The sequence below is a fragment of the Pezoporus occidentalis genome, unplaced genomic scaffold (genome assembly GCF_034315485.1).
Source record: "Pezoporus occidentalis ecotype Australia unplaced genomic scaffold, CSIRO_AGI_Poc_V1 ctg110, whole genome shotgun sequence".
NCBI lineage: Eukaryota > Metazoa > Chordata > Aves > Psittaciformes > Psittacidae > Pezoporus > Pezoporus occidentalis.
In genome coordinates, this window is record NW_026912887.1 from 2344556 (window position 1) to 2357662 (window position 13107).

The window sequence follows — 13107 nt, forward strand, 5'->3', positions numbered from 1 at the left end:
TCTAAGGGATGAAAATATAGTACCTCTCATTAGGAGACGTTCAAGAGCACAGCTGAAATATCTGATTCTCAGTCAATTGTTCTAAGATGCAGGCAGCATCAACAAGGGGGGTGGCTCTTAAAATCCTGCTGTCTGCAGCCTTATGCCAATTCACTTTTTTAGGAATAGGAATCACCATGGAAGAGGAATCACCATGGAAGAGGAATATGCTAAAGTCCACAGATGAGATGGATGTAAAAGCAATTGTTGGCAATTGTTTTTGTTTGATGTTAAACCAACAGCCTGGGATTGTCTTATTTTCCTCAAAGTTTTTCCTCCAACTTCCCCCACCTCCCAGGGATGTTAGTGCTTGGTATAAATAGTTCCACATTTATTTGTGGAGGAAAAACATACATCTTGTAAGTCTGCCCACCAAACCCTTGCTCCTAAAAGCTGCCTGCTGGTCGCAGAGGGATTTCAGTATTGTCCTGCTCAATTGCCTACTCTTTATTGAGGTGCCTGTAAAATAGTGTCCCACACAATGATGCAATGACAGCCCTTGCTGTGTATCTACCACCCCTTAGGGACTGTACCAAAACCACACTAATTTTACAGAGGAAATTTCTGTAGTGCTGACTGGGTTTACAGTTCAAAGTAGCAACACAGAAGGAGAGAAAAGCATCTCTCGATGGAATCTCACAGTTTCTCCTTAACAGCGATGTCCATCTTTCTGCCTAAGGCACTGGCAATGAATAAATAATAATAACAAGTCCCCCAATCAAAGATCTTTCATGTAACCTCAGGAGACCACTTCATAAAGCCATGAGAACCATGGCAACAGATCAGAAAACCATGTAAGCCTTGCATCCTGCCTGTGACAGTGACAGCTATCAGATCCTTCCGAGGAAAGTACACAAAATTCCCACACAGGCAGCTGAATTACTCAGAGGCTGTTTTAAGCCCTCCAAAGAATTATAATGTGTTATCCACATAAAGATCTGAGGTCTTTCAAGCTTTGCCCCTTGTGTCATTCATTTCCACAAGCCAACTGCTCACTGCTAAGTTCCTGGAGTGCTTTCCAGCAAGCTGACCTGATTGCACTGATTGTTTCAGCATTCCGAAGACAACAGAAGGAAAACATCCCTGAGCCTTTTCAAGACGTTGATCACTTTATGTGCTTCTACATTACACCCCATATTTTTAGGAAGGAAAGAATCAATAACACAGACTATCTTTAAACCCACTCCTGTAAGAGGGAAGTGAAGGGCATGCATGTGAAGACAGAATGCGAGTACACTCAGGGGCTGGCTGACTGAATTGGACTAGACGCGTTCGCCAAGAGTGTCGTGTGTAAATGCACTCGCTGTCTAGTTTCATTGTGAGTCATGAATTCTCTAAAATGCAAGCAAAGAACCAGTTGCACTCACACTTACTCTGTACCCTGAGCTAAGTCTTATTTGGTTTATTACTCCTGTGCATTCACAGACACTGTGTGTTTAGACAAACACCATTCTCCAGTAGCTGCAAGGGCCAGGAAGTAAGTCCCTGAACCACTGACCTAGGCTGATACACAGCGCAGTGTGGGTCAGACCTGTCTTTGGCAGAAAGCAAGGTTCTAGCCCTGCAGCAGTTGCCATGCTGCTTTCTCTTAGACATCAGGTAATGCCATGTATGCTTGTCTTCAGGACTGGCATCTAAACTACAAGAGAAAACCACCAAACCCCACCTCCCTAACAAGATCCACCAGTGAGCCAGAGGCATTAGGAACATCATCTGCATCTGGAATTAGAGTTGTAGAACGTAGAATGGTCTGAGTTGGAAGGAACCTTAAGATCATCTAGTTCCATCAGACCAGGTTGCTCAAAGCCCTGTCCAGCCTGGCCTTGAGCGCTGCCAGGGATGGAGCATTTACTTCTTTGGGCAACCCATTCCAGTGTCTCACCATCCTCACAGTAAAGAATTCCCTCAACTCCCACAGCAGCAAGTGTCCAGAATGCTTTAGAGGGAGTCTCAGCATCATTTAAGCAGCAGTGGTCTGTGCACAGGACAAGGGTCGTAAATAATTCCTACTTCCTATCCCGTTCCATACAATGTCCATCTACACTTAAGTCTCTGCCAAGGTACAGAACCACAGGCTTAGCCCTCTACTTTTTCTATGCCAACAACATTTCAATGGGCTTTTGTACCACAAAGTAAATACAAAGAAACACTGCTATTGACTGCAATTTGCAATTAGGTCCTGACTAATAGGACAAGAGAGCTGAACAAACAGCAGGCCACAAATAAACACCTACAATGACAAGCATTCTTCATCCTGCAATAAAAGGGGATCACAGAGTGTGTAAGGAAACCCCACACTCAACTAGAAATGGCCAGTGTTATTCCATAGGAATCATGTGCTGGTTCATTTTTGCTGGCAGCATTCAGAAATGCTTTTGCCTCTTGCTGTTACAAATGGCAATTTAGACAAAGTGTTCCAGAGTGGCTGAGTGGCCTTCAAAAAGGGATAAATCCGTTTAAAGAAATGGCTGAAATACTGGCATATCCCAGTGTTTAATTTGCTATGGTTTGGAAAAGGAAACGGAGAATGAATCTGGTTTCTGTCTTACACTTCTTATTTCGAAGATTATCACCCTCATGGGTTTACAAAGTGCCATCCCAAAGTGCATTTGCAAGTTGCAAGCCGACTTCCATACCAAGTTGAACTGCAGCTGCAGGAGTGAGCATTGCAACTAAACTTGCACTTGTGGATGGAAGAACATGACCTCTGTAAGAGATGCCAGGGTTAACAGCAGTTTCAATACCCACGGTGCATGACCGGACCCTGTTTTAGATAATCCCTCACTTGGAGTTTCTTCTGACTACTCTCATTCTGGGAGAGTGAGTACTACTGGAGAGTGACATACTGGAATGAATAAATGCTGCAGCGCACAGGATTTGCAAATGCGATGTCTTTATGCATCATCAGTGACATTAATGGAAAATCGAAAAGGCAGATTTGCTGAATCCAGGGATTGTTAACATTAAAAAAGCCCATTTCAATCAGGCCTACAAATACATAAGGTGAGACTGATGACTGCCCAGTGGCCCATCTGAAGTCAGTTTGTGTTCAAGGCCTATTTCATCCCGCTCCCGAGAGGCCACACCATCATAAATGTCCCAAGGAGCCACCTGAGCTTCATTATGGGCAGTCCTACACAGCTGAAAACAGAACCCTGGGGGAAAACCTGTCATGGTGTTGCCGGCAGTTTATTTGTCTGGGGCCTAAACAGTGGAGTTTAGTTCCTGGACTATGAATCATAGAATGATTTGGGTTGGAAAGGACCCTAAGATCATCTAATGCCAACCCTCCTGCTGTGAGCAGGGACTCCTCGCACTAAACCATGCCACCCAAGGCTCTGTCCAACCCGGCCTTGAACACTGACAGGGATGGGGCATTTACCACTTCTTTGGGGAACCTGTGCCAGTGCCTCAGCACCCTCACAGTAAAGAACTTCTTCCTTGTATCCAACCTGAAGTTCCCCTGTTTAAGTTTGAACCCATCACCGCTTGTCCTATCGCTGCAGTCCCTGATGAACTTGAAAACAACTAAAGAGGGTTTTAGCAAGAAAAATGTCTATGTATATTAGATTTTTGTTAGAACTTACTTTGACTTGGGCTAATGGACTATGGTCAGTAACATTTTCCCTCCAAAACCAGGCTCCCCGCAGACTCTGAGCAGAAGACTGGTCTTTGCTGTATAACCTTACATCAGCATACGGGAAGAACCTTGGAATGTGTGCACACACTGAAGGGAAGGGGAGAGCAGTGAGAAATTTCTTTTGAATTGCTGCAACAATGCACCATTCATGCAATTGAGACTTACTTGTGTTAACTGGAATCTAGTTCTACAGGCTGGTAACAGCACCAAATACCATGAGGAATGTGCACTTTTGACGTAACTGATGCTCTGGAATTCATTTTCAAAGCCAGGTATCTGTGTGTCCAAATGAGTCACTCCAACCCAAGTCACTGTGGGTCTATACATGGGAATCTCTGCAGCCCATACTGGAATGTAGTTGCTCCTGCTTGGAACACACCAGCTATTTCAGCAGCTTGGAACAGTTAAAGGCTATGGTTCCCAAAACTGCGTTCCACAAGGTAACAGCAAGTTCTCTGCAGCCAGCCACACAGCAATGGTACTTTTATAGTGGTCTGATGATAAATCACCATAAAAATGTGATTGTAAGGATGCAGAGCGGTCTGGTACACAGCCCAAAAAGTTTGAGAAGCACTGGTTTGGAAGAAAAGCCATCTGGAACTCAAGAGAGAACAATAAAGAAGAAAAATAATCACATAGACTGGTCTAGGATCCCAGCATTCTCACTACTGTGAAAACACCCTGGTACTTCCAGAGCATACTAGATACCTGCTGTACTACGACTAACACCTAGCTCTTTGCTTCATTGCAAGACAGTGTCTTCAGTGCTTCCAAGTTCCTTCACACTCTGTCAAGACTGTTTGATTTATCCAAATGATCTCTCTCTCTCAAATCATCATAGAATCACAGAGTGGTTTGTGTTGGAAGGGACCTTAAAGCTCATCCAGTTCCAACCTTGCCACGGCCAGGGACACCTTCCACTAGAGCAGCTTGCTCCAAGCCCCTGTGTCCAACCTGGCCTCGAACACTCACAGGGAAGAGCTTCTGCCTAACAGCTCATCTCAATCTCCCCTCTGTGAGGTTAAAACCATTCCCCCTTGTCCTGTCCTTACAGGCCTTTGTCAAAAGTCCCTTATAGCCCCTTTAGGCACTAGGAGCTGCTCTAAGGTCTTCCCAGAGCCTTCTTTTCTCCAGGCTGAACAAGCCCAGCTCTCTCAGCCTGTCACACCTCTTCCAACAGCAATGCTCTCAACTCCCATTTTAACTATTAACTTTGAAAACTCCCAGCGGGCACAGACCAAACCTGACCTCTTCATCACCTGAGCCCACATCTCTGGATGAATATTGCTGCTTGCATTTTCCACAAGACACTGTGTTGCCCTGCAGAATTGGAGGTTTGTGCTCTAGGAAAATAAGAGTGCTTCAGGTGTGGGAGGCAAGATAAAACTAAAACAATCTTGAAATAAATCTTTTAAGAGAAAACACTTACGGTTCCCCTGGGATGAAGCATATTAAATATGAAAAATGTACTATAAAAGTTAGTTCTGGTTTTGCACCCCCTGTTTGTAGAAGGCTGATCCAACTTCCCTTAAAATCACCTCTCCCACTCTGGGCTAACACCTTTAAATTGCACCCAATAGGAATTAGTGACAACTGTATGCACAGACCTGGAGCAGGGTACAGAGAAGACGTACAGGGCTCCTTCTGATTTAGACTGTATACAAACGTTCTTCTGGTCACCATACTTGAAAATTAAACTTACGGGCTCAGCGAAAAGCAAGAATTAAAGCTAAGCAGGTTTCCTATTTACTACCAAAAGCTTTTAGTGTCACTGCAGAAGCAAGGAAAAAAAAAGTAAGCTACTTATGAGGTGTTGAATATAAGTACACACCACTCTTCCAGCAAGTGGTAGCCATTAGACGTCTAATAATTGCATTAAAGTAACTGTTAATGTAACTCAACTGTTCACCTTCCTCTTCCAACACCAATGTGGCGCTACTGAAAAAAGCAAAGGTGGCAAGACCTGCCCCTCTGAACCACATGAGCACGAAACACAGTACAGATACCTCTATGTGACATTGCATAGCTGGTATTAAGAGGAAGCTGTTGTTTAAAAGCATTACACAATACCACAAAAAATCCCATCTTCCACTATAAAGAGCCTGAATGAAGTTCTGAGGTTTGAGGAACATGTGCAGGGGAAGATGGACAGGCTGTGTGAAAAGCTGTTAGGGCTCTGGGTGGAAGGATAACCACTTCTCCAAAATCTGTGGGAAATCCTTCCCCTCATTATTATAATAAATTACAGAAGCCAACACAACCTTGGCAAGAGGTGCTTGAACTACAGCCTGAGGGAAGAGAGGCCAATATCTACTTAGAGAACAGACTTGCCACAGGCAGCACAAGTGCAATTTTCTCTTGCAACAACCAGCCTGAGTACCTGCCCAGTAGAAAAGAGTTAGGACAAACCTTCCTTCAAAGCAGGAAGATGGGATGGGAAATGAACTGTTATGTTGTGGTAGTTGCCATGCAGTCTCATAAACTCAAGATATTACTGAAGACAAGCCAGTCTGGAGAGGTGCCCTGTTCTAGTGGCCTGCACTCACTTGCTCACATGTGCAACAAGAAGGCAAAGCATGACACCATCAGCAGAAGACCAGGACACCTTCCCTCCCTTCTCTGCATCTTCTCTCCCACCAGACGTGATTTACTTTGCAATCTAGGGCTGTCTGGTGGGAGTGCACACAGTAAACACCAGTTTTATAGGTCCTTGGTGCACAAGGGCACAAACACCTTCCTGTAACCTGCTCACTGTTCAAGGAAGTACTTTCATTCTTGATTGCAGAGAGATTTCCACATAGGCTTAAGTGCTGGTATGAATCAGTCCCTCACACTGCCATGGCTTCTTAGCACAGCAGATACCATTCTAGGGGACAGGAAAAAAGGACTATTGGAACCTGTAAAATACTTCAGCAGGAAATAATCAGACTCTTGGGCTATCTTAACTTACCCCACCTTGATAAGTAAAAGACCTACCCTTGTCACAACATTAACCAGGGAATACTGCATGCAGAGCCCTGCTTCTTCATCTTCATTGCTTAAGCTGGAGCTGTCCTACACAAACTCCCCTAGATCAGCAGCATGCTGTAGAAGGCTGGAGGAGTTCAGAAAACATGATACAAAATCAGGTATGGGGAAAAAAGGTTTTGCTCCTTGTTGATACAGCTTAAGGGTCTCCTGGCAAAGAAAGAGCTCCACCTTGTCCTGGCATGTCACAGATTGCCAGAGAAGTAACCTGGATTTAAGAACGCTTAGCATGGTTTGCAGAAGGGAAGATGACAGTAGTATGACCTGCTCTAGGTAGGACATGGTGGTCCAAACCATTTGCAGTCAATAAATCAAGAACAGCAACTACAGAGTACTCTGTCTTGTCTGCTTGGGTTGGGCACCTGAGATACCAGGGCCTGGGGAGGTGTTCTTGTGTAAGAAGTCATTCACTCAAAAGGAAAACCATGAATTTTAAACAAGAAAGTGTCCAGAATGAGTTCCTCTGTTCTAGCAGGTGCAGTAGGAAGCAAAAGATGAAGATCTGATTCAGTTATGCATAACACAGATGAGGGGCAAAACAGGATCTATTCAGGTAGAAGCAGATGGTAGCAAAGAAACATGCAGCACCTGCAACTCTTATAGCATACATATGTTCAAGGTTGGCATCCAGAGCAGGTGATCTCTGTGCAGAATAAAGAAGGAATGTTAGAGCACAGGCTGTCATTATGAGCCAGGGACAAGATGATGGGAATCAAAGCGAGTTGAAAGAAATCCCTTCAATTTAGCAAGTGTGATTTATCCCATCATTGCACTCCACTGTTTCAAGTTCCCTATTCACTGCATATGCTTAGAGCACACCGGAGCTGCTAACACTTCTGCAAGGTTGCAAGGTAGCACAAGGTTACATTAGGTCAGCTCAAGAGGTAGAGGAACTCAAGTGAAGGTTTTGCTTTTCATTTGAGCAGAAGTTTTAATTGGAATTGACCCTTCCAGGAAAAAGGAGCCCAGAACTAGACTTCAGAAAGTACCTGGCATTGCTAGGTTGCCTGGCAAACACAAGCTGAAAGGCATTTGGGAGAATGCCCACCTCTCTCCACGTGAGAAAACACAAGTTCTTTCAGAGCCCCAGTTATCTATGATTATTCACCTTTAATGAGTTCTTCTGGATCCTTACATTTCCTTGCTTCCAGCCCTTATGGTATAAACCTGGTTACCAGGGTTTCCTCTAATGACATCCCTATACCTTCTGAAGACAGATACTTTCCCCCTCTGCATTTCAATGGAATTCCTGCCATACTCTTCCATTTGATGCCTCACACGGTTTCCACTTGCAGAAGCCCCCATTGGTTTATGTGCGTTCCTCTGAGCTTGAGCTGCCCAGGCTGGAAGATGAAGGTGCCCGTTAGCAAGGATCAAATCTCTGGGTCTAAGCATCAAGCCAGTTGACTGCTGCATGTTCAGGAGCTGGACCACAGTTCTTGTGCTGGCTCTGCCTCAGACCCGCTGTGTGACTTTGGGCAGGTCATTTCTCCCATCTGGTTCTCTTGGTTTCCCCATCTGTAGAAAAGGGCAAGCCTCATTATGCCTCCCTATATAAACCATCCTGAGATCTTCAGAAGACAAACTGTATTGAAAGCCAGGCGCTATTACTATTAGAGCTCTGGTGTGCTAAATAGCCACTGACAAGAGGCACAAAAGCAAAATAAATCCAAGGGCAAGGAAAGCAGGCAGAGCAATAAAGCACAAAAATTGAAGAAAGAAGGAGAAAAAGAAATCTAGTGAAAACCATAACACAGCCCTGGGCACTGCTCCTTCGGTCTGAGTATATACGGAATGATAACTTCATTTTGAAGCAGTTCTACAAATCCAGCTGTTTATCTTCTCAGTCACTGTTGTTTTAGAGGCCTGATGTTTTGGTGAGTCCAAAATGCTGCTCCTACATAACTCCACACATGGGAAACACTTTTTGTGTGGCTTGGCTTATAAATGTATTGACTGACTACAGCTGTACAGCTCGAGCAGGCAAAGAGATGCTCTATCACCTTTGGAGATCAGCCAGGGTTATCCTTTCTCCAGCTGGGAAAGACACAAGCTCGGGTGCAGACCTGCAGGACAGCTCAGTGGGCTTAACTAATATTGTTCTAGCTGCATCTGTAGTGCTTTAAAAAGCAAGATCAGCACAGAATTATAGCATCATCCAGAGAAAACCAAGGTTCTGGAATTAACATATGTCTGTTGCCCTACAATAGTACTGAGCAAGCAGCAGTTGTGACCTGCCAGCGTGTCCTTTGCTGTCACAGGATCCTTGCTGCAGAGACTGCCCCATTCTGTTCCTTTCCATTATGGATGAGGCTGGAGTGTCCCTGTGATTTTTCCTTACTGGGAGGTCACAGTGCCCCTCTAACCAGTTTTCATTATATCTGCTGGGCAAAGAGCAGCTTGTATCTCAGGATTGATAGAAAAGATGACAAAAATTCAAATCCTGTCTTTGCAATTCCTAAGAAAGCAGTCACCTTTGCTTTCAGAGAGCAGCAGAAGCTGAGAGTGTGTGAATTGGCTTTTGAATGTTTGAAGTGAGACAGCCGTGCCTGCAAAGAATGGGTTATAGTCTGAATGCAGGATCATCCACTGCCTTTGGTGGGTTGCTTTTCCCCTTGCTGTTTGAGTTTGCAGCACCATCTCTTGCCTAAAATTGTGTGCAGCCTTGATTTGTCTTATTTTTTAAAGCCTGTTGAATAAGTGATAAGAACTGCCAGTGAATACTACATTTCACTCCTCCTCATTAACATTGTAAATTCATTTAGGACTCATTTAAATGCAGGATTAACAACCTGAGGACTAATCCACTCTTTATTCAAAGGACATAGTGAGGAGGAGCAGCCTTTTGTCTCGCATCATTCAGTCAGTTTTCAGGACCATCTCTTGGGAGGAGAATGATATTTCTGTCTCTGCTCGCAAAGGAACTGTTCAAGGTTAAGGTAGAGGTCTGGGAGACATCAGTCCTGGTCCCAGCTCTACTGCAGGCTTCTTCTGCAACCTTGGTCAAACACTTCTACACCGCATCCATTACCCCAGATTTGCACATCCAGAGAGGTCAGGCTTAGAGAACAGACAAAAGATTAAAAGTAGTGTTTATACAGTGGTTCAGGGCAGTGTCTTTTATTTCACCAGGGTTCAGGGTACACGTGTCATGGGCCAGCTGCCAACACAGAAACTTGATAAGCTGAAGTAATACATTTAATAAGTTTCCAGTTATGTACCCCTACCCTTACTTATGGGAAACGATGTTTTATTTTGTGAGCACTCTTTTCCTCTGACGCAACTGGGATTAATGCATCATTATCCATATTGTAGGAGCAAAATCAAGCCCTCAGTTTGCAGATGAGCAAAAAAAAAACCCAACCAGGAGAAAGTGTTGCTTTTCTTAAAGCAACAGTTACCCGTTCCTAAACCCTCAGCAGACTCAGCAGCAATCTTGCGGTACCTCACAGTGATGCTGTTTGCAGATGCCCTGTATGTTTGCTAAAGAAATAAATCACATTTCTTGCAATTAACAAATGAAATGCCCTGTTGGAGCTCAGCTCTTACTTGCTGTCAGTAAATCATCTGCAAAGGATTTTAATCCACTGAGGGGAATGAAGGTGAAATATATGCTTTGGCAAGTGTCATTTTCCACCAGAATATTTTCTTGAAGGCACTCTGTGTCTAATGATACATTGAGGACTTGTTCCTCTGAGTACAATAAATAAATACAACTAATTGCTGTAGAAAAGAGGCTGACAGACAACCATGGCCACTTTGGGCCTAACTGATTGGTGCTCTTTATACTCAGTAACACTTGTAAAGCTCAAGCTTTCTGTTCTGGACATATGCAGCAGACATCGGCTTAGCTGAACTCTGCTATCCACCAAGGAGAGCATTTTTAAAGCTCTAATACAAACTGTTGTTAAGTGTTTGTATTGCAGCATTACCAAGAAACTGTAGCCACACATGAGGACCCTGCTGTAACACAGGTTGCAGCAAATAAAAAGGAGGAGACACTGCAGTGATTCACATAGCTTGAAATCAAAGGTCAAGTGTGCATTCAGAACATTCTCACCTCTGGTGTGATCATAAAGAATGAATGATTACATACACTTTATTGTTGGCTACAGCTCCACAGACAAGCTCCTGACAGGCGCTTGGTATCCACTGTGATAGCATGAGGAAAAAAGCATGGAAAAAATGTTTTTCTGGCACACTATTTCTAATCCTAGTTGAATTCTAATTTTGTTCAGAGATATAACTGATCCAGTGTGGTTCCCTCAGACAGATGACAGTGACAAGACAACCACAGCACCACAAATCTATGACTTCAACTAATAAATCTGTAGGAAGTTTCCAAACCAGGCTTCTCTACCCTAAGAACCTGCATTTGCTCTCTGCCTAGTCCTTTCAACTCTCCTTTAACACCAAGTGTGCTGTCACAACTACATGAGACTGCTCCTCAATGTCATCCAATCCCATCTGTTGACAAAGGGACTCCTCTAAATCACCTCAGGTCTAGAGGCCAGTAAGCTGGGGTTTGCCCTGGGGTTGTACAGCTGTCTGCAGGTGTCTGCAACATTCAAACGGCTCCTACATTAAAAGGACATCACAACTGCAATAATCTATTTTAAACACAAGGAGAGAAATGTCTGAAGCTAACAGCACCAAAATCAAAGGGATATTGTTAATCCATGAGCTCCATGAATGCAGTGATTGCCTGCATGAATGCCTGCCCTGCAGTTCTCATCCTCAGGTACTTGTCCTGAGGAGTTTTACATTTCCATGCTGCATTGTACTCCCAATTACTGTACATTCAGCAGATTCTCTCTAGAGCACATGAAGGGCACCACACATCACACTTCTTATCAACTACAGAAAGTTAGAAGTGAGAACAGGATCCTGCTGTTGGTTTATCATGAGTTTTCTGACATAGATGATGCAGCGACTCCTATTTGAATGTAGTTGTCATAAATAGGTTGGCTTGCCTTTGGGCCATCCTGAGCCCTGATTTCCTGCCCACCAGCAAAACCCCTCATGTTCATGCATCTTCCTAAGAGCGTATTTCACAGCCAATGTACCCAAGGGCCATAGCTGAAGAAATCTGAGAGCACCCTTCTGAGAAGAGGAAGGTTACAAAAACCAGCAAGAAAAAAAACCCTCTTACCTGTTTGTAACAAGCCAGCCCCACTGTCTTTGACTCCAAAGTGCTGCTGGATGTCTAGTAACACACCTACAAGGAAAACAGAGAAAAGAACCTCAGTGCCTTCAGCCTTTGAAAAGCATACAACTTCTGTGAAGCATGAGCAAAGCTTCAAAGTCCAGTAGTTTGGACACATAATGTCTAAAGTTTGCACATTGGCTTCTTTTCTATCCATGTAATGGGCTACTACAATAAAAGCTGATACAGCATCATGCAAAGAGTTTGGGAATTGAATCGTGGTGCATAAGCAACTGGTCTTCCCTTTCTACTTAAGTTCTCTTTTGGTTTGTTTTCTGCAGAATCCAGATTCCTCCTCTTCTTTTACAGACACACAGAGAAACTGATTCTGTGCTTCAGATGGTTCCACAAGATAAACTGAATCCAAGACAAGTGTTAACAGATCTCCGTTGGGAGGAGATATGACACAGCGATAGCAGCAATGATAGAAGTTTCACATTTAGGTAGGGCTCTCATTTCCAAAACAAATTGTAGAAAATATAAATTGTAGAATAAACAAAATGTAGAAAATACATTTAAACAGCTTAGTAAAGGTAGGTGAGTGACCAAGTGTCACTTTTAGTTTAAAGTAACTACCAGCAGAACCCAAACCAACCTTGCCTCTTCCCTGAGCTCCTGATATATCAACTGACATAAGCAAAATGAGCAGGTTTTGTAGTATTTACATGTTCAGCTAGATTTAGCACTGGGGTATCAAATACATTCATCCATATAATGTCATTTAGGCCATTGTATTCCTCAAAACACCAGAACCCCCATTCTCCAGCTCTACTGAGCATCTATAAAAGTTCACCTCCAGTTCAAAGCCTGATCTGAGGCTTTTTCCAAAGTGATTCTTCTCATCACTGCAGGCAACAGGGATCAACCAAGCAGCAACCTGAACTCATGCACCATAAATATCTTAGCTTTTGGGTCTGCTAGGATCACATTAAATGACAAACTCAAAGAGATACAAGGCCTCAAGATAACTATTCCCAGAAGACACCTGGGAAAATGCCAAGGAAACAGATGTAAATTAAAGGTACTAAAGACAAAACAGATACAGAGAAGGAAGGAAAAGCAAGAAAGCTCATTTGTTCTGTTCTGTACTGCTTGTACATCACCATTTACACAAGGCAGCATTCAGGTGGGCTTTAGATCACCAATGCCTGCCCAGTAACATTAGTTCAACCTCCTACAACAATCCCCAGAAGGC

General features: G+C 43.7%; 1 protein-coding gene across 5 annotated transcripts in view; it reads right to left on the reverse strand.

Annotated features, from left to right (window-relative positions):
* SPNS2 (SPNS lysolipid transporter 2, sphingosine-1-phosphate) overlaps positions 1-13107 on the reverse strand; it is a 126515-nt gene that overhangs the window by 78843 nt on the left and 34565 nt on the right. For all 5 annotated transcript variants that reach the window (XR_009967339.1, XM_062632385.1, XM_062632394.1 and 2 more), the window contains exon 2: positions 11859-11924. Coding sequence is in view for 4 of the 5 variants with exons in the window: in XM_062632385.1 (XP_062488369.1) it covers positions 11859-11924 (66 nt within the window). In the remaining variant the exon portion in view is untranslated. The remainder of the gene's footprint in view (positions 1-11858; positions 11925-13107) is intronic.